The sequence below is a fragment of the Amblyomma mixtum genome, chromosome 3 (assembly GCF_055824585.1).
Source record: "Amblyomma mixtum isolate Tamu chromosome 3, ASM5582458v1, whole genome shotgun sequence".
In the NCBI taxonomy this organism is placed as follows: Eukaryota; Metazoa; Arthropoda; class Arachnida; order Ixodida; family Ixodidae; genus Amblyomma; species Amblyomma mixtum.
In genome coordinates this window covers 49549610-49572188 of record NC_143014.1, presented here as the reverse complement: position 1 = coordinate 49572188, position 22579 = coordinate 49549610, and the positions used below count along the sequence as shown (strand labels likewise).

At 44.5% G+C, this 22579-nt stretch overlaps 2 protein-coding genes across 3 annotated transcripts in view; one reads left to right on the top strand and one right to left on the bottom strand.

The window, feature by feature from the left end:
- Psa (puromycin-sensitive aminopeptidase) overlaps positions 1-247 on the bottom strand; it is a 45323-nt gene extending 45076 nt beyond the window's left edge. The window contains exon 1 of the mRNA XM_089579114.1: positions 5-247. Coding sequence (XP_089435240.1) covers positions 5-135 — 131 coding nt within the window. The 5' untranslated portion in view covers positions 136-247. The remainder of the gene's footprint in view (positions 1-4) is intronic.
- Positions 248-506: 259 nt separating this feature from the next.
- LOC149350138 (deoxynucleotidyltransferase terminal-interacting protein 1) overlaps positions 507-22579 on the top strand; it is a 280102-nt gene continuing 258029 nt past the window's right edge. For both annotated transcript variants that reach the window (XM_089579105.1, XM_089579106.1), the window contains exon 1: positions 507-6351. In XM_089579105.1, the coding sequence (XP_089435231.1) occupies positions 569-1891 (1323 nt within the window). In that variant the 5' untranslated portion in view covers positions 507-568 and the 3' untranslated portion in view covers positions 1892-6351. The remainder of the gene's footprint in view (positions 6352-22579) is intronic.

Genomic DNA, 22579 nt, shown 5'->3' with positions numbered 1-22579 from the left:
TTACCACAATTGCCCGCAGATGCCGAGAAGAACGCCAGGCCTCTGATCACGAGAAGAAATCGAATAGCTTGCGCGAGGAACAGCGAAACGAGACACCACGAAGCTCGCGCCGCGAGGCACGAGAGCAGCGAGCATATCTCTGGTTTCTTGAGGTAAAGCTGGTACAGACTGGCGCAAATCTATTGCGTTCCTTTTTTCATAACTTTATTAATAATAAGCCTGCATTCAAAAGCCTCAAAAACAAAATTGAGAATAACCAAGATATGTCGTTTACGCGACTACGGCTACGTTAATCGTTTGACGTTTAATCTTACTATATTTTTCGTTACGAAAATTAAGTTTAAAATGCCCAAAAGAACTAAAGTATTTAGTGACAATAAATAAAAATTATGCTGATCTTGTAAACTTGCAATAGTAGCAAATAGTTTTGCTCTTTGCATTTTACAAGTCAGGTCAAGCGAGGCGGTGGTCAAGCCAATCACGGTCGTCATATGGCTAGTCAGCCAGTCGCTGGGAGCGGGCATAGTCTGCCTGACTCCGTTTTTTTCTCTTTTATGCTGCTCTTGCTATGGCTTCTACTATACCGGAGATACGAATATATTCTCCATCTGACAAAGGTGACGACACATCTGACTCTGATCGTAGCAGGATAACTGGGGACGGAAGTGACCGCAAGTCAGCTATGCTGTTCCGTGGCTCTTGTGAAGTGTTTTCAAGCGACAACGCGACCATGGTACCGTGGTTGAACACATTTAACATGCGTCCGTATAATCTTTCCTGCTTGCCATCCACCATGGCATATCGTCCATCGTGCCGATCACAGTCTGTGGCCATTAGTCGCGCGAAGTTGGGGTGTATTACGAGTTCTGCGAAATCTCTAGATGTGCTACGCCAGAACTTGCAAAAGAGTATCAACCGCGAAATAGACGAAATACTACAACGATATTTGGAGAAGTTCTTTAAACCAGGCTTGGAGAACGTACGCATCAACAACGGCGAGCACTCGATATCGGAGCAGCACATCCAGGCCGTGTGTCGACAAATCCTCGAAGAAGCCAAGAAGATGTACCATGGTAGCTACACTCGCGGAAACAGCCCGACTTCAGATTGCAACATTGACTCCGGTCGAAACAGCCCATCAGATTTGAAACTGGGTAGGTTCCTGAGCAAGCAGTCGGCGGCGGGCCGTAGGCGACGCGACAACTCGGACTCCGACTCGGAGGCGAGCTTGCAGCTGGTGAAGAAAAAGAAGGGCCGACCGCCGCTTCACCAGGGAGGAGTCCTGTCCGGTCGGTCGACACCATGCAAGTTGAAGGCTGATGCAGTGAAGCGTGAGGGCCCCAAGTGGGACCCAGCCCGGCTGCAGCCGGGCTCGCAGTTCATCATGGGTGCGAAAGCGAACAAAGCGCTGGGCCTAGGTGCCACGCGCGGCCGTCTTTACATCAAGCACCCGGAGGTGTTCAAGTACTCCGGTGACCAGGAGGACAAGCAGTGGCTGTACGAGCACAATCAGATGCCGGCCACGGGCGGCAAGGCTTACATGCTGCTCGTCGAGGACATCCGCGAGCTGGCCGAAACGGATGAGTATCGTGGCAGTCCGGGTCTGATGCTCGACGAGATCGTAGGCTTTTCTGTGCCTGACAGCATGCTGGTCAAGATGCAGGCCGCTATGCTGGCCATGCGCACTGACTTGCCGGCCGGGTCGCGTCGCCGCGGGACGCGCCCAGCCGATCTGCGGCACGATGACGGCTCGGCATCGCCCGCCGAGGAGCCGCTGGGCGCATCACCGTTCGGCCAGGGCTTTGAGGACGTCTCGCCGGCTGCTTCCGACGTGAGCGCCACGATGGAGCCACCCCTCACGGCGCCGTTTGAGTTGGGCCTAAGCCCCTAAGTGGCTGTTCTACCAGAAGTGCTATGCTGCAGAGCAGTGTCCTCGCCCATGTGTTGTTGAGGTCAGGGAGTGCGTGTTGTTTTTGAACGTCTTTGACCATCTCCCTGGGCACGTGAGCTTTACCACAGCATAGCAGCAAGCCATCTTGTGCTCCAGATGTGCTGTGCACAACTTTGCAGGTTATGTCCTGGATGCGGTGGGTGCATTTAAATTTAGTCTGAGAATTCAGAATATGTGGAGAACCAGGAAGTCTAAAATCTGGTATCGCATTGGTGGCTGTTTGACCATCTGCCTCATATGCAGGAGGTGTGGAGTTTGATCCCAAGTTCCAGCAGGTGCATGCTTTTCCTTGGCCTGATACTCAACCTCTCTGGTGCGAAATGATTGGAAGGATGGGCCTTTGTCTTCTCCTCGTGCCAAAAAATTTTGCTCGTAGCCTGGCAGTCCCCCTGCAATTAGTCAATCAGACCCTCGCTGACCATTTCTGGTTCGTCACATTATTCCTCCCTTGTGATCTGTCTTCACCTGAGCAAGTGTGTCGGCTTGGCCATCGCCACTTCCACTGCACTGCCACTGTAAAGAAAATATTCCTTTTCCCATGGCCGTAAGGCAGACCCACAAAATTTTAAAAAGTGAATGACCTGCTTGTTGATACCGAACGGCTAACAACATTTAGAGCAGGCTACGGGCGGGCATGCTGCAAGGTGACATACGTAATGAGCTGATAATGAGTGCTTGATCTCCAGTGCTGCTAAACTTAAGCAGTCAATCCAGAATCAGTTGCGGTGCATACGCTCACTTGCATAGTTTGCTCACTTACAAACTGACCCAGGTGACAGATTACGAGAGTGCTTACTAAGCCGGTGTGTGCAGGCACTAAACGAAAGCATATCTCCTCTGGTGCATGTTGTGTATGTCATCATCATTTGCATGAAGTTTCCGGTCAGTGAGAGAGCAACGATGCCACTCCTCATCATGTCACCCTCTTTTTCGTGCATATAGATCTCGTTCTTTGAAATCAATCACCACCGTCGTCATCAAAACTAATCTTGAGCCCTCGAGTACAGTGAGCCTCACACTCCACAATGTTGCTTGGGCATGTGAATATACTATAATTTTTGTTAAAAATGCTAGTTTGACAGGTCACACACTGCTTACAAGAGTCATTATTGTCACTGTTATACTATGCAGATGAACTGAGGATGCATATCATAAGTTAGCTCCTGGAACACTTCTTAGTTTTAGCTACAGGTGGCGTTCATGTGAAGTGATGAGTGTGATGATGGTGCTTAAAGCCGAGCTTCAATGATGCAGGTCAGAGCAAGTGGCAGTAAGGTGATTTGGCATGTGTACCTCTTTTCCATTGTGCTCCACATACACCAGCATGACGGCCACTGTGGCTTGACTGCAAGACACTTGTATGTAAAACAAATTTAAAAAAAAAAAGATATTTTATTTGTACACCCGCTGTCAAAAGTAAATGGAAGGCGACTGTCGAAAATAGGAGACATAATATGTAATGTGATAATAGCTGAAACACAAGAACAAAAATTACGGAGAGCACTCGAGACAGCTTACATACTTTGAATGAAAAGCATTGTTTCACGCAACAGCGTATACAGCTCGTTCAGTTGAAAAGCCGTCGGCGTAGTAGTAGTAGTCGGCATCGCGTGTTGAAAATAATCGGGGGCTGCGCAAAAATTGCCGCAGAATGTTTTGAATAGTGTCATACGATTCAGCGTTTTGTCCAGCACAAACGTGCTCATTAAGTTAGAGCCATTACCGTACAAGGAGGAAGATATGACATGAGCAGAGGAATGCATGACCAGCGGGTGGTTACAGTGAAAAGAGGGTATTGGGAGAGCGGAGGATTTTCCAGCCTGGGTGGTCAGCCTGGGAAGGGGAAGGTATGGCGAGAGCGTAAGAAGGGGCAATCAGCCTGCGGTTGCCGTGAAAACCACTCAGGGGGTAGTTACCCTGAAATGACCAGGAGGGTTACCATGGATGGAGGCCATGGATGGCGAGAGCGTTGTAAGGTATAACCAGAGGCTGGTTACAGCAGTAAAAGTCCGTAACCTGGTTACCATGGAAGGAGGAGGGAGTGGCGAGAGCGTGACAAGGTGCTACCGGTACTTGGTTGCCATGGGAACCAACCGGAGGTAGTTACCCTAGAAGGAGGAGGAGGGTACGATGAGAGGAGGAGGGTATGGCGATTGTGTAGGCAGGCATACCACGGTAACCATCCAGAACGTGGTTACCGTGGAAGTGGGACGAAGGGTATGGTGAGAGTGGAGGAATGTAGCACGGTCCAGCTGCGGCAGCTGCTGCAAAATATGTCGCCTCAGCAGAGGATCATCGGCGGCGCTTCGCTTCTAGAGTGGCAGTCTGGAGAGCAGACCTAGAAGAAAAGTGACTGTGTGGGAAACTAAAAGGACCACCCTAGAACAATGCAGATATGAGGTCGCTCCCTTATTCTTTACCACAACACGTCAAAAAGTAAAAATACCTTAACAGCTGTCACTGATTCTCACGTTAACCAGTGGTAACCATCTTGTGATTTTTAAAGTTTTATTTCCTTTTTCTTTCTAATGGCACACCTACTCATTAGCATACAGTCATAAGGCAATGCATATGCTAGATTCACCTTTATTCACCAAGAAGCAGTACAATTTTGTGGCCTATAGGTTGCATTCTTGCATTGCAATCTGAAAGTCCTGGGTTCAATTCCCTGCACCATCGGAAGAAATTTACGGTGACGTTATGTGGGATTTTTAGGACCACTGCTGCTGGTCGACGCCGATGCTGTTGCCAATGAGCCATATCATGTTTTCGCTTTAAAATTTAATTTCTTTGAATCCAAAGTGTAGTGCCCAGAGATTTATTGGTGCACTTTGTAATTCACAAAATTGCAATTAGGCTGCTTATAAATATTCCAGGACGCATGAAATGGGGGTGATGAAATAAATTTTTTTCTGTAATTTTGTCTTCCATTTACTTTTGACAGCACCTGTACGTGATGTGTTGCAGTACAGTCGAACCAGATTATACTGAACTCGGTTAGGTTGAATTATCTTTATATCAAATAATTTTTGAGCCCCATAAAGCTACAATGTAAATTTATAGGAGAACATACAGCTGTATCGTGGAAAAATTAGCTGTCACATCCGATAGATCGAACTTAGGGCAACATCAGGCGACTCAAGAAGCTGGCTTTCCCTTGACACATCTCCGGAGCTTAGCTTGCTCGCAAAGACCTGCCGGTGCTATTGGCGCTATGGTGCTACATAGAGCGCGCAGACCAAAGATGCTGTGGATATAACGTTCAGCAAGCCAGAAATTTGGGCGAGTTGGTACGTATGCATGATATTGTTCACAGCGCAACAAGAACGGGAAAAGACGAAAGACAGCGCTTGTTTGTGTTACTCTTCCGTCTTTCGTTTTTCCCCGTTCTTGTTGCGCTGTGAACAATATCATGAATGCTGTGGATTCATGACGTGGGCGGCGAGCGCGTACCCAGCCAACCAGAATATGTGTTTTTAGTGCATTGCGCCAGTTGTGCTAGTGTTGTCACGCAGTTCGTAGGTACGGTGCGTCGGGCTGTCATCAGCAATTTCGCATGGGTTTTGTTGTCTCTCTGTGCACGCAATGGCAGCCGCGAAACGGCAGAACCTCTGCTTTTCCATGAAACTGGAAATTATAAAGCGAGCTGAATGAGGTGAGAAGAAATCCAAGAATCCAAAAGATTCCAAGAGGTACATGCAGACCCAAAAGACACGAGTTCGATACTGGCTGGGGCGATCGCATTTCAATGGAGCCAAAATGCTTAAGGCCCGTGTATTGTGTGATGTCGGTGCACATTAAGAACCCCAGGTGGTGAATATTATCCGGAGCCCTCCACTACGATGTTCCTCATAGCCTGAGTCGCTTTGGGACGTTAAACCCGATATACCAAACCATCTTTCTGGTGCAGGAGGTTTTAAAAAAAAATGACGCAAGCAGGCAGGTTGAAAGAAAGTATTGTTTTATGCACCACATTTTTTGCTCACTCCAGTCGTTCCAACAATTACTGCTATTAACAACACATATCATTGAAATGTAGATACAATTGTCTTGTCTAAAGACATATAACTTGTTTTTCTGTAACAAAACTTTGTGCTGGTCTAGTTGGTGGGACATAGTTGAAACTTGGTTCAGCGCAAAAGACGAACACAAAGAAAGGAAACGACACACACGGTGTCGTGTCGTTTCCTTTCTTTGTGGGCCCCGCCGCGGTGGCTCAGTGGTTACGGCGCTCAGCTGCTGACCCGAAAGACGCGGGTTCGATCCCGGCCGCGGCGGCTGAATTTCGATGAAGGCGAAATTCTAGAGGCCCGTGTGCTGTGCGATGTCAGTGCACGTTAAAGAACCCCAGGTAGTAGAAATTTTCGGAGCCCTTCACTACGGCGTCTCTCATAGCCTCAGTCGCTTTGAGACGTTAAACCCAATAAATCAAACCAAACCTTTCTTTGTGTTCGTCTTTTGCGCTGAACCAAGTTTCAACTTTGTTTTTCTGTCATACGCAGAAGGACAATAGCAATCATGCAAACAGTGAAAAGTGGCCATTGTTCGTGAAAGCATGGGACCCCCACCTTAACTTCTTAAAAACAGACTGCTAGTGCAGTTCTACGTGTTTAATTATGCTGGGAGACATATTTGAAGCAGCCATAATTGTTGTGAGGAAGCATTACGACATGCAGCTACTGCTTTATCTGACAGTGCAATGCAATGAGTTGCAGGCTGTAATGCATGCTGTGGAAGAGGCCTGTAGTTTATTCTCGCAACCTAGAGTGTCTTAATGTGCACTATGTCTGAGTACAGGGGCATTTTGCATCTTGCCTGGATCGAGATGTGGCAGGTGGGTAGGGGCTCAGCAGTCGAGCATTGCGATCACTGAGCAACTGTGCAGTGTCCTAACATTTGTGCTTATCTGGTTAATTGTTAACACGACATATGCATGGTTAGTTAGCGTTCATAGTGACAGGGCGTCTTCTGTAATTACCACATGACCTGCCAGTAGCAGCTGGCAGGATCATGTGCTGCAGTGAATTGTTCCTCTGGGAAATGGTCAAAGAGATCCGAGTAGGATACAGACAAACTTAGGTTGGCTTAATTATGCATGCAGGAAAGGTTCCTCGTCATCATTCCATGGCATGTTCACATGACAGTGCCAGTACCAAAGACCATGTGCTCGTATGATTTTGTTCTTATGCTTCCAACAACACATAAGTTGTCATGCAGTGTGGCCATAATCTGCTTATGTTCTTTTGATCTTTTTAAAGCTGTGACTTAGAGTTAATATAAGGTGGTTGAAATTTCCGGAGCCCTTGACTACAGCATCCCTCATAGCCTGAGTCGCTTTGGGATGTTAAACCCCCATAAACCATAAACCAATTCGTGCACATAATGATCAATGTTAAAATAATGTTACTTGGTGTTGATGATGAATTTTAATGGCACAAGGGCAGTTTGGCCCCAGAGAAGCCGAGCACCAGGCTAGGGGAAAGCTTGTACGCATTGTACCACCGGTGGGTACCCGGCAGTACTGGGGATCGAGCCCCTCATCTTCTGCATACAAGAAAAAAAAAATAATGTCACTATAGCCACTCTTTTATAAATGGAAGTCACCATATCTTCTGGTGCATAAGTCGGTCTTCTTAAATTGCTGTCTGTGCAACTCATGCAGTGGTACATCGTATGTGCACACTGCGACAGCAGTAAGTGTGGCACTTGGCACAATTGCTGGCGTTATCTGTGTGAAGACAGGAAATTTTGTCTCTGTGAAGCTTCAGCAAATGAAGCTGCCACCCACCACCTACCTCCACCCTCCACAAGGCTTCCACCTACTAGAAGCCCATGCAGCAGCGGAGCGAAAAAGTGACAGCCGTATCTAATTCAAAGGCGCAGTGGGAAAGCCAGCTGCCCTCCAGCCACCTCCTCGTGCCACCCTCTGAGCTGGGTCTTTCCCACCTACATACTGCCACCCTCCAGAAGTTCCACCCACCTCCGCTCACCTTCACCCTCAAGAAAATTTGTGTTGCATGTGTGAAGCCTTGGTTTAGAGTTCAAGTATGAAAGTAACCATCGATTCAACTGCTATCGCAGCTTTCTCGCCTCATGTTTCATCATTATCGTGTCAAATTTGAAAAGCATGAAAGGCTTATCTATCTACTCCACAGCACATCCAGCAAGAAACCTTCATTGAATGCACGAGGGGCAAAAATCTACAAAGTGCATTCTGCCCACTGTTCAAATGGGCCACCAAGCAGCAGCAAACGATAGCACTCCTGAAGTGTAAGAATTTTATTATCTCATCCAATTTAATTGTCCTCTATGGCACGAGTTAGACAGTGCTGATATATGTAGGCGGAGCTGTGAACGTTCAGTGTTGATTTTGAATTGCTTTAACTGAAAACTGCGCACAGTGTGCTGTGCAAACAAGTGCCCTCTGCATAGTACGAGTGTAGACTGCTCACCATAACTGTGCAGTTCCCATCGCACTTTTCTATCGTCCGTATGGAGGGCTTTTTGCTCGTTTCACAGTAAGCTTGTCTTTTTATATTGTTACAACTACTGATCAGCAATGGGAAGGGACAGCAGCTGTTATTTTTTGGGTGACTACTATGTTGAAACAGCCAACTGGCAGATGTATTCTGCTTGATGTATTTGGTGATGGCATTTACACATATGCAGGTTTATCAGCTTGGTTTTATTGTGCCAACCATCAACCATATAAGGGGTGCGTCTTTTGCAAAGGTATGAGTTCGACAAAATTTTCAGAGAAAAGCACAGTTTGTGAAGGGATGTGACTGTTACTATGGTGCGGCTTATAGACCAGAAAGTATAATATATAATTGAGGAACGCATTTTGTTTCTTGATGGTACGCATTTGCTAAATTGTTTGAAGTGTTTGTGTGCATATATTACGTGATTACTAGGGTGCATAAAACGGTCACTGTACAGAAGGAAGTTATAGTACAACTGCAATTATAATATTTAATAATCTCTTGCGATTTGTTAGCAGCCTTGGGACCATCCCTCTTGTGTTGTTATTGGGGTTAGTCTCGGGAAGACAGAGCCTGGTTCTTGTGTTCTTGCACGTCTTCATGATAGCTGTAAGTGGCACATGCACCTGTGCTCCATCAATGGCATTTATTGTCTTCGTTGGTGGCGGGCTATTTGCTGCATTTGCGACTGCTGTTTCTGTACACACATGTGTGCTGGTCAAATTGTTGAGTTCGAGTTCTGTGTGAATCCCTCATGAAAAAATTAGCTGTGGTTCAACTACTGCTGGACCTGGTTAGAGAGTGAAAGCTATGGCGTATCGGGCAACTATACATGGCTTGGCATCTGTAATGTTGAGTGCGTTCCGGACACTGGATAGGCAGCATGCCCACCCTGCCACCTTGGTAGGTGGCAGTTAACGGTTGATCGCGAGAGTTTGGTCACCCAACGAACGCTGCGGCCTATTGCTGCAGTGCCGCATGTCTGCCACAATGTTGTCAGCGCTAACGCATGCAGCCCACATCTCTCTCTCTCCACCCCACGTACCTCAAAGCGTGATTCAGGCAACCACTGACCCAGGGAGCCAGTTATGCGCACTTGTTAATTAAAAGACTAGCGCATAAAACTAGGACAAAGAAAAGGAGACAGGACAATGACATACCAACTAGCCCAGCTTTCCGCCTTGATGCGCACTTCCTTTCTTCAAAATCATCGGAGTTCTAAAACGTTATCAGCGCCAACGCTAATGAACACAATGAACACCGACGGCCTATGGCCCAGTGCCGCGTTTCTGCCACAACGTTGTCGATGCCAATGCATGCAGCGCACATCTATCACTACCGCTACGTAGCTTAAGTCATGACTGAGGTGTCCACTGTTCCAAGGGGGCAGTTATGCACCTCTCCTTTGCTTTCGAAGCTCCTGCTCCATCAGTTTCGTACCTTAAAGCGCGACTAAGGTGTCCACTGTCCCAGGGGGCCAGTTATGCGCCTTTCCTTTGCTTTCGAAGCTCAAGGGCATTTGAAGGTGAAACTTGGGGCCACCGTGAAACTGGCTTCTCCTCGTGTAGTGAAGCTTTCGCTTCAAAAATTTTAATGCTAGTGGGGTCCATTTCTTTGCATGTCCAGGAGGCATATCATCAAATGCTGTCATGCCAAGTATATGTTAGAAAATTTATCAGAATGTGAATGTTGGCAGTGCAAAAAACAGTCTAAGCGAACTGGCCTGAACATGCTCAGATTCAATATTAGGTCTTTTAGGAGTCATGCCAAATGGCATTGGAACTAGTTATTTAAACTGATTTTATTGTCTGTTTAGTTTCTGTGACTTCTTGTTAGTTGAATGTGCCATTTCATGTCTCTGACAGTGCAAGTGTCCTATGCATGCTCCTCTTGTTTGCATGATGGTGGCTGCAGGAGAGCATGAATTGGAAACATTGCAGGGTTGCTTGTAAAATTTACTAGGGACATATGCTAAGTTAACCTTCATACTTGCTATTGGCCTTGTACTTTGGCCCTACTATGGTAAAGTAAGTGTTCATGAGAAACAAGGTTGATTAAAGGGACACTGAGGACAGCTCCGTCAAACTTTTGTTCTCAGTAAAAATTAATTCCGTGGCTCTTTCTAGGTATGCTAAGCTTTGTCCTGCAGCAAAAGGTGCATTTATTACCGACCAAATTTGAATACAAATTTTTCTGCTACTTGATTCAAATTCGTGACATCAGTGCCAAAAACGACCCCATGATCGCCGTTTGGAAGTGAATAGCAGCGTAATGTAGCCTCAGGGATGAATGCTAAAATTGTCTTGATGCACTACAGTTTGTTTGTGAAAGCAGGTGTTTGTGGCGACACCTGTGTTTCATTTTTTTATACATTTTTTTGCTTATAAACTTCCGTTCCCAGTGAAAGTAGTGCCTTTAGCATGAGAACACAGTAATCTATTTATACAGGCCAAATTCAATTTGTCCTGAGTGTCCTCTGGTATTGGTTGATCAGAAAATTGATAGAACTGGATATTTAATTTCTTGGCATTATTTTCTTTAGTGACTGGGGAGAGTTGCATGGAGCGATCTGTTTGTGAAGGAGTAGGGCTATCTGTAGCTGAAGCGAAAAAAAAAAAAAAAAGGCAGATTACTGGGAGAGATATTTGTCCTGCAGGAGGTTTAATGCAGCTGTTGTTGTTCGTGATGGTGATGGTAGAAAAAGGCAAAGGGGCAGAAAAGATTGTTTCATGCTAGTTAGAATAGAATCCATTACAGCCCTTTTCATGCTTTCCTGGCGAATGTGGACAGTGTGCTCAAGAGTGCAGTGGGCAACATTTATACACTTTGTTCTGGGCTTGGAAAAATTGTCTTCTTAGCATGCACTGCTGCAAGGAGAATGGTTTGTGCTTCATATTCCAGGAAGCGTCATGCAGTGCAGTTGTCATCAGTAAATTGCACTCCTTCTTTCAGAAGCATGCCATTCATTGGCTGTAGTGGTATGTAGTAGAGTCTGAATGTGTTTATTGAAATGTTACCTTGCAGTATGGGAAGGGTGGTGTACTACTTTTGCAAATGGGAGAGGTTTGGAAGTGCATGTCTTATTGTTAAGACATGCAGATCAAATGACTTTTACATGTTTAGTTGGTGCTACGGTTTGTTTATTGTTGCCCAATTAGCTTTCTTTCTTTGGGGGGAAAGGGGGGGGGGGGGTGTATCTAGGCACTTTGGTTGCAATAAAGTTGAGAAGTGGTGAGGGACAATGGAATTGCATCAACAGCTGCAGCCTTCTCTAAACAAATGACATTAAGCTTACCGTTGATTCCCTATCACATCAACTCCCTTTCACCAAAAGTATGTGCATAGTTGGGACAGCTGAACAGCATCTGAGAGGCAGCATCAGGTACACAGTTGTGTACTGTTCTAATAGTACTTGCCTGTCATGGCACTTCATTTTGCTTGTGGTGAACTAGGCAGATGCATTTCTTTCTTTGCTCAATTTTCTCATCATTTCACACTCCAAACAACCCTGTTGGCCAGCTCTTTTGCAGTTGTTTCGAAGCATAAGAATGTGCTGCCTTAATGATTTTTTACTAACACCTCTGCTTTGAGGCTATATGTGGTTGAAATCTTGGTCCATGATCCTCAGCAAAGTCCTTTGTGCATGCTGAACAATGACAGCAAGTGTAGGCTTTTGCAAGATCATTATTGTCTATATCTGCAAATGGTACTTGCTGCTCTTTGATAATAGAGGCTTCAATCCTTCTCTTTTGATTCATATCTGTGGCTCTGTTTCAGGATGATGACGTTGTTTAAGCCTTGTGGTCCAAGGTTTAAACAATATCACCACCAAGAACAGTTCACCACTGAGAACACTTCTGCTGGTAACAAAAAAGGGGGTCAGTGCAGATGAACAAAGTGTATGTGTGGCTGCAAAAACATAGAATCACTCCAGACAGTGTCATCATTAGGACAAAATATGGACAAAAGTCGCAAGATAATGGAGCTGATCTAAAAACAATAAGTCCTTGCAGGCAGGCACATTTAAAAGGAGGCTTGCTGTGCATAGTTGAAAAATGTGAGCAGGTAGAACCAGTGTTATTTCTAGTTTGCACTCCTACTGTGCGACTCAATGTACCTAAACCTAACATTTGTCCTAAGGGGACTGATAGAGGAAGGGCATTGATGGGTATGTGAACTATAGATGGTGCTTTTCTAAGGCTAGCAGTGCTTTGGACTACCATGAGCTGGCATGTTGCTTTTATGCATGCAGTCTTTGTAGTTTACAGCTTGTGAGGCAGAGCATGCAATGTCAGCCGCAGCTTTCATATGTAACTGTCCGCTTATGATGGCCGCATTTCATGAAACACTTGTATATCCTTCTCAGTGTTGGTCAAACTGTCCAGGTACACAACATAAAGGTCCTGCAGAAGTCTAAAAGCGTACTACCTATGAGTATATTCTTTTCTTCAAAACCTGTTTCTAAGGTGACTGCAAGCTTTGCATTCTCATCTGAAATGGATAGGCACTGATAACTGCAAAATCACATCTGGATTAGTGTTGATGTGTGATAGTTGTTGGTAGGCGTGGCATCCTGAATGCAAAATATCTTGTGTGACTGTAGCACAGCCTTCAGAGGGCCACTATGGGAAGTTGTTTAACATTTGGGTTGATTTCATTATATTTCTGAGGTTTCTCCATTGCAATAAACCATTCTTGAAAAGACTGAGGAAAGTGTTTAAAATAGGAGAAAACGGGGAATTGAAATAGAAACTGGGTTACATGGCTGAAGGCAGGGCTTCTTGTGAAGTAATGTTGTTGGCAAACACTCAGTGCAACTCATGCACACATTCAGTAGCTGAAGCGGCGAGTCCAGCTTATGGCCTATACATGAGATGACCAAAACAAGCCTAAAATTTTTTTATTCAGCTAGCACAGTGTGTGTCAATGGACAGGTAAAGTTTTATGCTAATGGTGGTGGAGATGCACCTTGGTGGTGGTGGCAAAACTCTATTGTCATCAAGACAAGGAGGATGAGGGGTAGGGGTTGAGGGTCGTCTTGAAATAATGTGCGTGGGCTCTCACGATGGCATCAGGTGGCGGGAAGTCCGTGCTTTTTGGAGTGGATTCCAACAACGCCAAAAGCTACATGTAGTAAAAAAAACTAAACGGTCCTGACAACTAACAACAGTAGCATGTTCCTCCTTTGCAACAATGTTTTCCAAGGCTACAAGCCTTTCATACACCTTAAAAACCGATGTCAAGACTGGTGTCGTGCTACTTAACACCACCAGTACTCATGGTGGCACTTAATCACCTCTACAGCTCAAGCACCTAATCCTTTCTGCCGCCTCCTACAAATCTGAATGCTGTTGGCAATGAGGCTGTCTTGGCTAGAGGCTGGATACTTTGGCACTCTGTGATAATATGTGCCACTGTTTCCTTTGTTTCACCACAAAAGGCACACTGCATTGGGAGCCTGTTGGTGTAGTCCATCATCATGTGAGCAGTGCATCAGTGCGTGCGTCGTGGCTGTCCTTACAACTATTGAAGAGCTCCTCTGTAATAATTCTTAGTTTCTGTACCACATGCACTGTCAGCAGAGACTTCCTTTTGGTTGTTTCCATCCATTCTGCTGTCCCTCTCTGTTGTACTTGTCTCCGTATTGTGGCAGTTCTCAGGTTGTTAGGAGCAGTGTATTGCAAGGCATTCATGCTGGTACTGGGAAGATGGAGCAGCTCTGTGGTTGCGTATGCATCCCACCCATCATGTTATGTCATGTTGGCATGCTCGCAAAAATGGCATGGATCTGGATCTGCCGTGCCTTCTGGTAACTTATCTTAGAAGCAGTAAACATGAGAACATAAGAGGACGACACAACACAAGTTCTCGTTTCATTTCATCCTCCTTCTTGTGTTGTCATGTGTCACGTTTCTTCTGAGACGAATTCCATCCAACTTGCCCAGCTTTTTACCCTACTTTCGCTAACTCATCATTGTCTCTGATATAGGGCCTTCGCTGCCATTTTACTCACCACAAGGGTGTACCAACCTGGGTTCCTATGGATACCCTGGTTGGATGTGTACTTGTGTACACCCAGTGTCGTTGGGCCTGCATCTCATTAGTGCCTGTCCAAAAATTCTGTTGTTCCTGAGGAAAAGCACAACACTGCATTCCTGTATGCGAATCCCGTAACTGTGACCATCATCATCATCAGCCTGACTACGCCCACTGCAGGGCAAAGGCCTCTCCCATGTCTCCCCAATAGACGATATGCGAAATGCGCAGCGCCATCTCTCGGTGCTCCAAGAACTAAGTCCTCCATGTTGGTTCGGTACAGAAAATGAAACCATGGCCCATCATTGGGTTAAAATGCCTTTGTTCGTTAGAAAAGTGAAATGCCAGTGCACTCGTGCGCTACGCTGTCCACTATGCAAAGACGCTACGGTGCGTGCCAGAACCAGGTGTGTGTCAGCTTTTCGCTTTTCTATTTTTTTACTCTGTCCCAACGTTCACCAAATGCCATGCGATCGCGGTATCATGTGTCAGCACGCCGATCAGTGCACAGGTTTCGCTTTCTGCACTGATTTTTCAGAGAGCTTTGTAGGTGATTTGTGTTTAAATTAAGATAGGGACCACAGCCTTTGTTGTCTCTGATTAAAATTAGAAGCCGATTTCGTGCATTATTAACGCTCCGATAGTGCATGGGTGGTCGGACGAGAATATATATAGACGCATGCTTGAACAACGTAATAGAGAAGGCAAATTTTTTAGCTGGCCTATGCCTGTGTTCCTCAGGCGTGTATTCCAGTCGCGAAGAAGCGCATTCATTAATGTGCAAGCAGATCGTGGCCATGGGCACTCAGTGCGCTCTGTCTACAAACCTCGATAGCTCGTGCCGTGGTGAACTAAGTGTACTTGAAGAACCACACGCTGATTACTGCTTAGTTTGCTGCATGTTCAGTTAAGTTTTTCCATGTTCAGTTAGTTTTAGAAGGGCTAGCAAGCTCTCTGGATCATGCGGTGGTTGCATGATTCCACGCACTGTTTTCTTATAATGTTGTGCGATCGTGCCCGCATATATCTTGTGCGCATTTATTTTTTCTTGTGAAGCAGTGCACCCTACGTACAAAAATTGAGGTGCAAATGCTTTATTTTTTTAGGATTCCTACATTCAATATCTGTGGCGATAAAAGTCTGTGAAAAAAAATTGGATATTGTAGCTTTATTGTGAAAGAGGGACGCCTTTCCAAACTAGTAAGTCTGTGTGACAGTGTTCTGAAAATGCTTCAGGCCGTCTAATTTTATTATCGTTGTGTCAAGCTCCAACAGCTTGCTTTGCAACAAAGCCATTTTTCCAGGTTTGGGAGTAAGCGAATTAAGTGTCGGAAGCAACCGAACATGCGAATTTCACCCCTGCACACACAGCTTGGCCAGCGTATCAAGTCCGTGCATGCACCTGCATCTGTAGCATCTTTCTCTAATCAAGCTGCCGCGGTGGCTTAGTGCTTATGGCACTCAGCTGCTGACCCAAAAGACGCAGGTTCGATCCCAGCTGGGGCGGTCAAATTTCGATGGAGGCGAAATTCTAGAGGCCCGTGTACTGTGCGATATCAGTGCATGTTAAAGAACTCCAGGCGGTCGAAATTTCCGGAGTCCTTCACTACGGTGTCCCTCATAGCCTCAGTTTCTTTAGGATGTTAAACCCATAAACCAAACCATATAATCAAGCGCACGCTTCATGGCAGCAGGGAATAAAGATCCGTGCTACCGTCAGTGCTGTTATTTAACCAGGTTGAGAGGTCGTGATTTCTTCTTTACCCAACTTTTTTCCTCGCTTTTCTCACAACATCTTGTTGCAAAATGAGGATATAGCTTGATTCAATATTGCAAGTACGAAATCTGGAAAAACAAAAAGGAAACTGTCTTTGCTTAAATATTTTGAATTGTATGTGCCTACTTTCCTCTTGTTAATATTGATTGATAACATCGCAATACTCGCTTCATCTGCATCTTAAACAAGGCGCGGTTTCAACGAGTTGTGGCGAAAATCATCCGGCACCGACCTTTGAAACGGTGACGTTGAAAACCACAGATGTGCATTGCACATTGAAGTAAAGGAATGGCATTAAGCAGCTGGTCGAGGGTCTTGTGTGATTTTACTGCAATGCACGAAGTTCCTGGCGTTCGTTTGCGCCATCACAGAAGTTTGTCAACACATCTGCGCACTCAGCGCAAAATAATCACTCGCTACCCTACCAGATGAATTCGCGTCCACCTGGGAATAAAATAACCATGATAATGCACGATGCTTGAATTGGTGCTTTAATGTATGCACTAAAACGACAACGGCACAGGGTTCGACTTTCCAACCCACTTTCGAGTGCTGGTTCTTGCTATCATCAGCGCCAGACTTCAAGCGAATCTGAGGACGCGGCACTGAAAGCACCTACATTTGGTACAAGATGAGCAGTGCAAGCAACGCAGCAGCTGAAGCTCACCTTTTGAAATTCTACTAGCAAGATTCATGACAGCTATACTTGTATCAAGAAAGTACGCATAAAAAAACGATGCACCAGCTCGACGAGCTCGACCGAACCAAGATGGAAACCGGAAACTGTGGGCGCGGTGTTGCCAGACCGCCAAGCAGTTTCGCATATCGTCTATTAACCCTGTCCTTTGCAAGCTGCGGCCACCGTGTAATGAACAAGTAACTGCGACCACCTTCCATTAAACCCTCACTGCTTCATATCTAATAAAATCCCACAGAGTCTTTTTATAAAGTAGTTCTTGCTACTCAAGCTGGCTGGTGAATGAGATAGCTTGAGACTGTGATGAGATACATATTGACATATTTTGTTGTACTTGTCAGGCATATATATTGCTACCCTGGAGAAGCCGCTCAGTCAAATGGGGTTGCTTCACGCCCCCGCATCATCACTGCACATTTCAAGTGGTTAAAACAGAAGAAGAGATTGCTCATAACCACTCTACATGTGCCAGGTATCTTCTGTAGTTTATCCAGACTTTTTTGTAAGAAGAGCAGTATAATTCACATAGATCAGGGCAGAAATCCGTCGTACCAGTGGCTGCCCCTGTTCCCATGTTTTAGAATGGAGCTGTGACCTGACGCCTCGAACCTTTGTGTCACTCCAGCCACATGAGCAGAAGCGGAAACAATGAACACCCTTGTTAAAATTGATGTGCAGTGTTATTAAAAACGGTTAGGAAGCTGCCCCAGTCCACCTTGTATGTTAGCCCAGTGCGAAGGGCTTTAAAGAAGTGAGTGTCTGCAATGTGACTGAGTTCCTGCTGTGTGCCCCAGTGAATTGGCCTATGCATACAGTCATAGGCATGACTAAATACTAAGGTCTTATCTGTTTGCAAAGTGGGTTCCAGGTCAGTTCAACAATCTTGATTCGCTGCATTTGATCCACCGGGATTATGGCATGAGGACAGATGCAGAGGAGGTGGTGCATGAGGGGTGTGCTGGTGACATGCTGGGCCACTGCCCTTGGTTCCACTGACCCTAGTCGCGCCTCGTTGCATGGCAGTTCTTGGAAGCGCAAAAATGGCCAACCTGTTATCTACTGACCTGCAGCCTGTCATAAGCTACTAGCTGTTGCCTTGAGAAATTGCTTGGCTAGGTTTAGATAATTTTTTTTCTTTTATGCGTTCCAAGAGAGATTATCAGTGTTTGCTAGCATTGCCTGTCCTTCTATGCTGTTTCTTGAATATGACTTGATTGCATTTGTTGAATCTGCTTGCAAAGATTCTCAGTTGCTTTTTCCTTCAAGCAATATTACGAACTTAGTTTTCTGATTTCGGTTATGTCAAACCCTTTGCTAGCACACCAAGCTGCTCTACAGGCATTTGTTAAAAAGAAACCTGCATGGAGAACCACTTCAGTGGCAGGTCTAGTGAGCTGTTTATAGCATATATCGTTTTTTTTTTAGTCCTTGGGGAATTGAAAATTGCCCTTTTTTTTATCCAAGAAAACTGAGGAGACAATTCCTGCAAAACCATCATGGTGTTTGCCCTGTTTTACTCAACTGGTACGCTGCGTGCCACAGTAATAGAAATCTGTTTCATGCGAGCATGATTGCAACACTGCTGTATCTTTCCAGGCACTGCTGCATTAGACTAACCTGTTTTCCTGCTTGTGTTAATAAACTTCTAAAGTTTGCATGGCTTGCTATTTGGGAAGATGTAGACTCGAATAGCATTGCTGGCTGCTCTGTAACTTGTGCACTGGTGTAATTGCTGTAGGTTTTAAATTGGCTACATGTGTTAACAGTGGGCCTCTTTTTTTCTATGTGCCGCTAGTTTCAATATGGGAATCCCCTAGAAAAAAATGGCCTATACGAGGGCGGTCTTTGAAGGCCATGACTAGACTAGGTGATGTTCTTAGCCACTGCAGATTCATAAGTTCCAACTTCATGAAACTAACTTTTGCAGCTGTAGCATTTACCGAAGAAAAGTCCTCATTCAGTGTGGTTGGTTCATGTCTGGAAAGGTGAAAGGAGGCTCATTGGAACATTCATCATTTGATGCGAGATAATTATAGAGATAATTATACAGAAAATATAAGAATAATTATTTAAAATTAAAGAATTTGACATACACTAGAGCATATATCTATGTTGCATGGCTGACGCCTCACACAAATCATACTGTACAATTCATATAACAAGCATGTGCCCCATGGTATCCACTACAGCAAAGTCCTTCCCAAGTCGGGCTTTGTTTTATGCCAAACCAAAACAAAGAGGAAAGCAATGACAGTCACTTTTCATCGTATTTTTTTGTGAACTCTTGTCTTCCCTCTCTTTGCTTCTGGTGCTACTCCCTGAGCACAGGGGATAACAAGCAGTGTGAAAATATCTTCTCTCTTACAAATAATTGCTCCAGAAGCGCTTTCGGGCCTCATACACGCAGATGTCCAGGTAATTAGGGCACCTTGTTGCACAGTGGTGCCTAGTCATGGTCACTACATCGTTTCTTGTAGTCTCCCCTCTCTGCACTCTCAGTTTCTCTTTCATTCAGTCGAAAAGCCGTCGGCGTAGTAGTAGTAGTCGGCACCGTGTGTCAGGAGTAATCGGGGCTGCGTAAAAAAACCTTAGCAGGATAATTTGTGGTTCTAGTGATCGATGATTGATTGGTATGTGATAGGTGATGACGAGTTAATGAAATCATTGTGATTAATTGATTAATTAAAAGAATAAAAAAATTGGAAAAGGGGACTCAAAGGTGTCAAAATGTTCAGAATGGAAAGTCAATGCTTGACTTAATTGAACCAATTGAAAAAAAATGAAAAATACATTCATTTACACCATAACCGCCTGCAACACGCTGTCGCGTTCTGCTCTTAAAGGCAAAACTTAAGCGCCCTCCAATTTTTATGCTTTCTCTTTACTTTGGAAGTGTGTCTCAAGCTTGTTTTCCTGTTTGCATTGCTCGCTAGGGGTTTCAGAATTGTGAACCTTGCCTCATTTTAAAAAATTTTTGCTACTTCATTTGTTCTCATTTTGCTATAAAACCTAAAGCCATGCCAAGTGGTGCATCTAGGAAGCATCGTGTGGAGGAGCCATTAATGGGCGTCATATTGCCTATTTCATCTCGAGGGCTATGCGCCCTCCAGCTTGCCTACTCCAGCTATGCTCCCTTGGCTTATCCCCTTGCTGTGAGGGTGGAGTTTTCCTGGTGACACTGTTAATAAGGTTACGTTGACTGGTAAAAGTCACCTTTTCTGTGTCCGTACACATTTTTGTGCAATTAACACCTTGAACAAAGTGTCCTGGTAATTAAGATTTTCCTGCAAATACTGAAAATAACACATCTGCCTTGCAGCTAGTGCAGTATCAGTGTTTCTGAGCACTTTATGAGCATGGAATTTTGCGCATGGCATGCTGTAGATATGTGTGGTTGGGCAAGTAGGCTAACGTGGGGCGCACCATTGAAGAGCATGACAACTGATCAGCATTTCAGTAGATGTGGGCCCCGATCTTCTTTCTCCACAAATTGCATCATCCAGTTTTAATTAAGTCTGAAATGTGTGTAAAAAATGTCTCATTTCTGTGTATTTTGTTCTGTTTTGGTGTATGAAGCTGCTGGTCAGCTGTCATTTGAGCCAGTTCTTGATTTGAAGGAACAAATGCACTTGCCTGTATTTTTAGCCAACTCTTCATACACTAGGTAATGTCGAGTGCTGAATGAGAAAAAAGTGAATTAAAGGGTGCAGTCATGCATGATAAAACATGCCCCTTTCTCCAGCCCATGGACAAACCAAAACACCCATGTTCCACTGCTTTTGCTCATACATATCATGTTGAAGTAAAGAATACTGTTGCTTTGTACAGAAATATGTTTAATTAAATGAAATCGTCTGTCTCACTGTTGTCTTGCTGTGCTTCAACATGTTGAATTGATTTGTGCAAGTGTTATTTGTAGCCCATGCTTGATCTGTTGAAAATATAATTTTATTGCGTTCATAGAAAGCTTTGGGAGCATCATTCATTCTTTTAAACATGCTACTGGCACTCTTCCGTTTCACACATCTGTTTTCTTTATAAATTAAGTGGGCTGGAAACAGTTCCATGAAAATTTTTCTCTCAGCCATCTTCATCACTACCTTATTTAGTTGCTGTTGGCATTCTTTATTGCAGTGTATGCACTGCTTATAATTTGTGTAGCCTTTCTTTTCTGTTTAGTTCTGGGTTAATTCAAAGGCAATAAACGTAAGTAGCCATGCTTGCTGTTATTTTGAATGATTCTGGCAACAGAACTTCTCTCCTTCATGACAACATTGTGTGTATAAATGCGCTTGTTAAATGTTTCAGTATTATTTGGGAATAATGTATTTGGGGAAAGAAATGAGAAGCTATGACTGTGCCGGGTATAATGTGGCTCATTCCTTCCGATCACAATTTTATCATATTCATGCTAGGAGGTCACAGCACTTGTGTGGCTGTAATAGTGATAATGAAGTGAAATAATGATGTCTAATAACATGAGGAGACTGAGAGTTTTGTCTTGTGAATAATTTTGGGAACCTTTGAGAGCTGATTGTTAGCACAGGATGAAGGTCATGTGTTCTGTTTCATGCACCGTTCATGCAGTTTGTTTTAATACCATTGTATATATAAACAAGGCACGGCCTGTTGTAATATTTGCTACCTTCTGTTGTAATATTTGCTACATCCTGTGGAGTATTATTGGAGTGCTTGTAATGTACAGGTAGCTCTAATATGAAAGGGGACAGTGAATTTGCGCAAAAGAACCAGTTCTCTTGTTACTTCTGTTCTGAACTTGAATATGTCTCATGGGTATTATTCATCTAGAGAGAAACTATTTAGAAGAAAGGAATATAAGTATGCTTGCCACTCATGGATAATCATCAGTGGAATGCTGACATGTTCCCTATTCATATTGCCAGTACTTGTGCATACACCCTTGCCTCCTACTGAAGTTGTGTGTGGTTGTCTGCTTTTGTCATGGTTGAAATGAAAGTTATGTAAATAGGTTCTTGTGTTTACACTTGTTGATTCTAATGGATATATGTCTGTGTACATAAACTGAAGAGCTTGAAGAGACTGATGCAAAGTGTGTGGTGCCGTGTAAAGAAAGTGTGCTTGTGGTTTTCTTTTTTGCTTTTTCTTTGGAAGAAAATGCTAACTGCACAATGTTTGTTACTCAAAGCAACTACTAAAATTTGTGATGCCCTCTTTGTGAAGCGCTGTGCAATGATCTCATCTGGTTCCCTGCACTGCAGTGGTTGGAAAAAGAAGCTGCAGAGCTTCAAGATGGGTACTTAAAGTGCCGTAATATTCGATTTGAAACCATGTTTATTGCAGCAGGGTCACTTATTTGATGCTTGGTGCTGTCCAGAAAAGTGAATAAACTTGACTTCTTATTGTATTGGAGCAACTTAAGTTCAGTGCAATGTGGCCTTAAGTATTATGTAGTAGTGGCCTTGTGTGGATCTTGCGTTTCAAGCATTTCATTGCCTTCTGACGCATGCAGTGCGAGTGGTCTACCAACAGTGCTACTGTGGGTGCACATCCCCATTTGGAAGATGTCCAAGCTAGCCACTTCTGTGATAAATATGTGCTTTGCAATTGTCTATGTTCTTATAACTGGTTCTGCCCTTTGACTCCTGGGGAAAAAG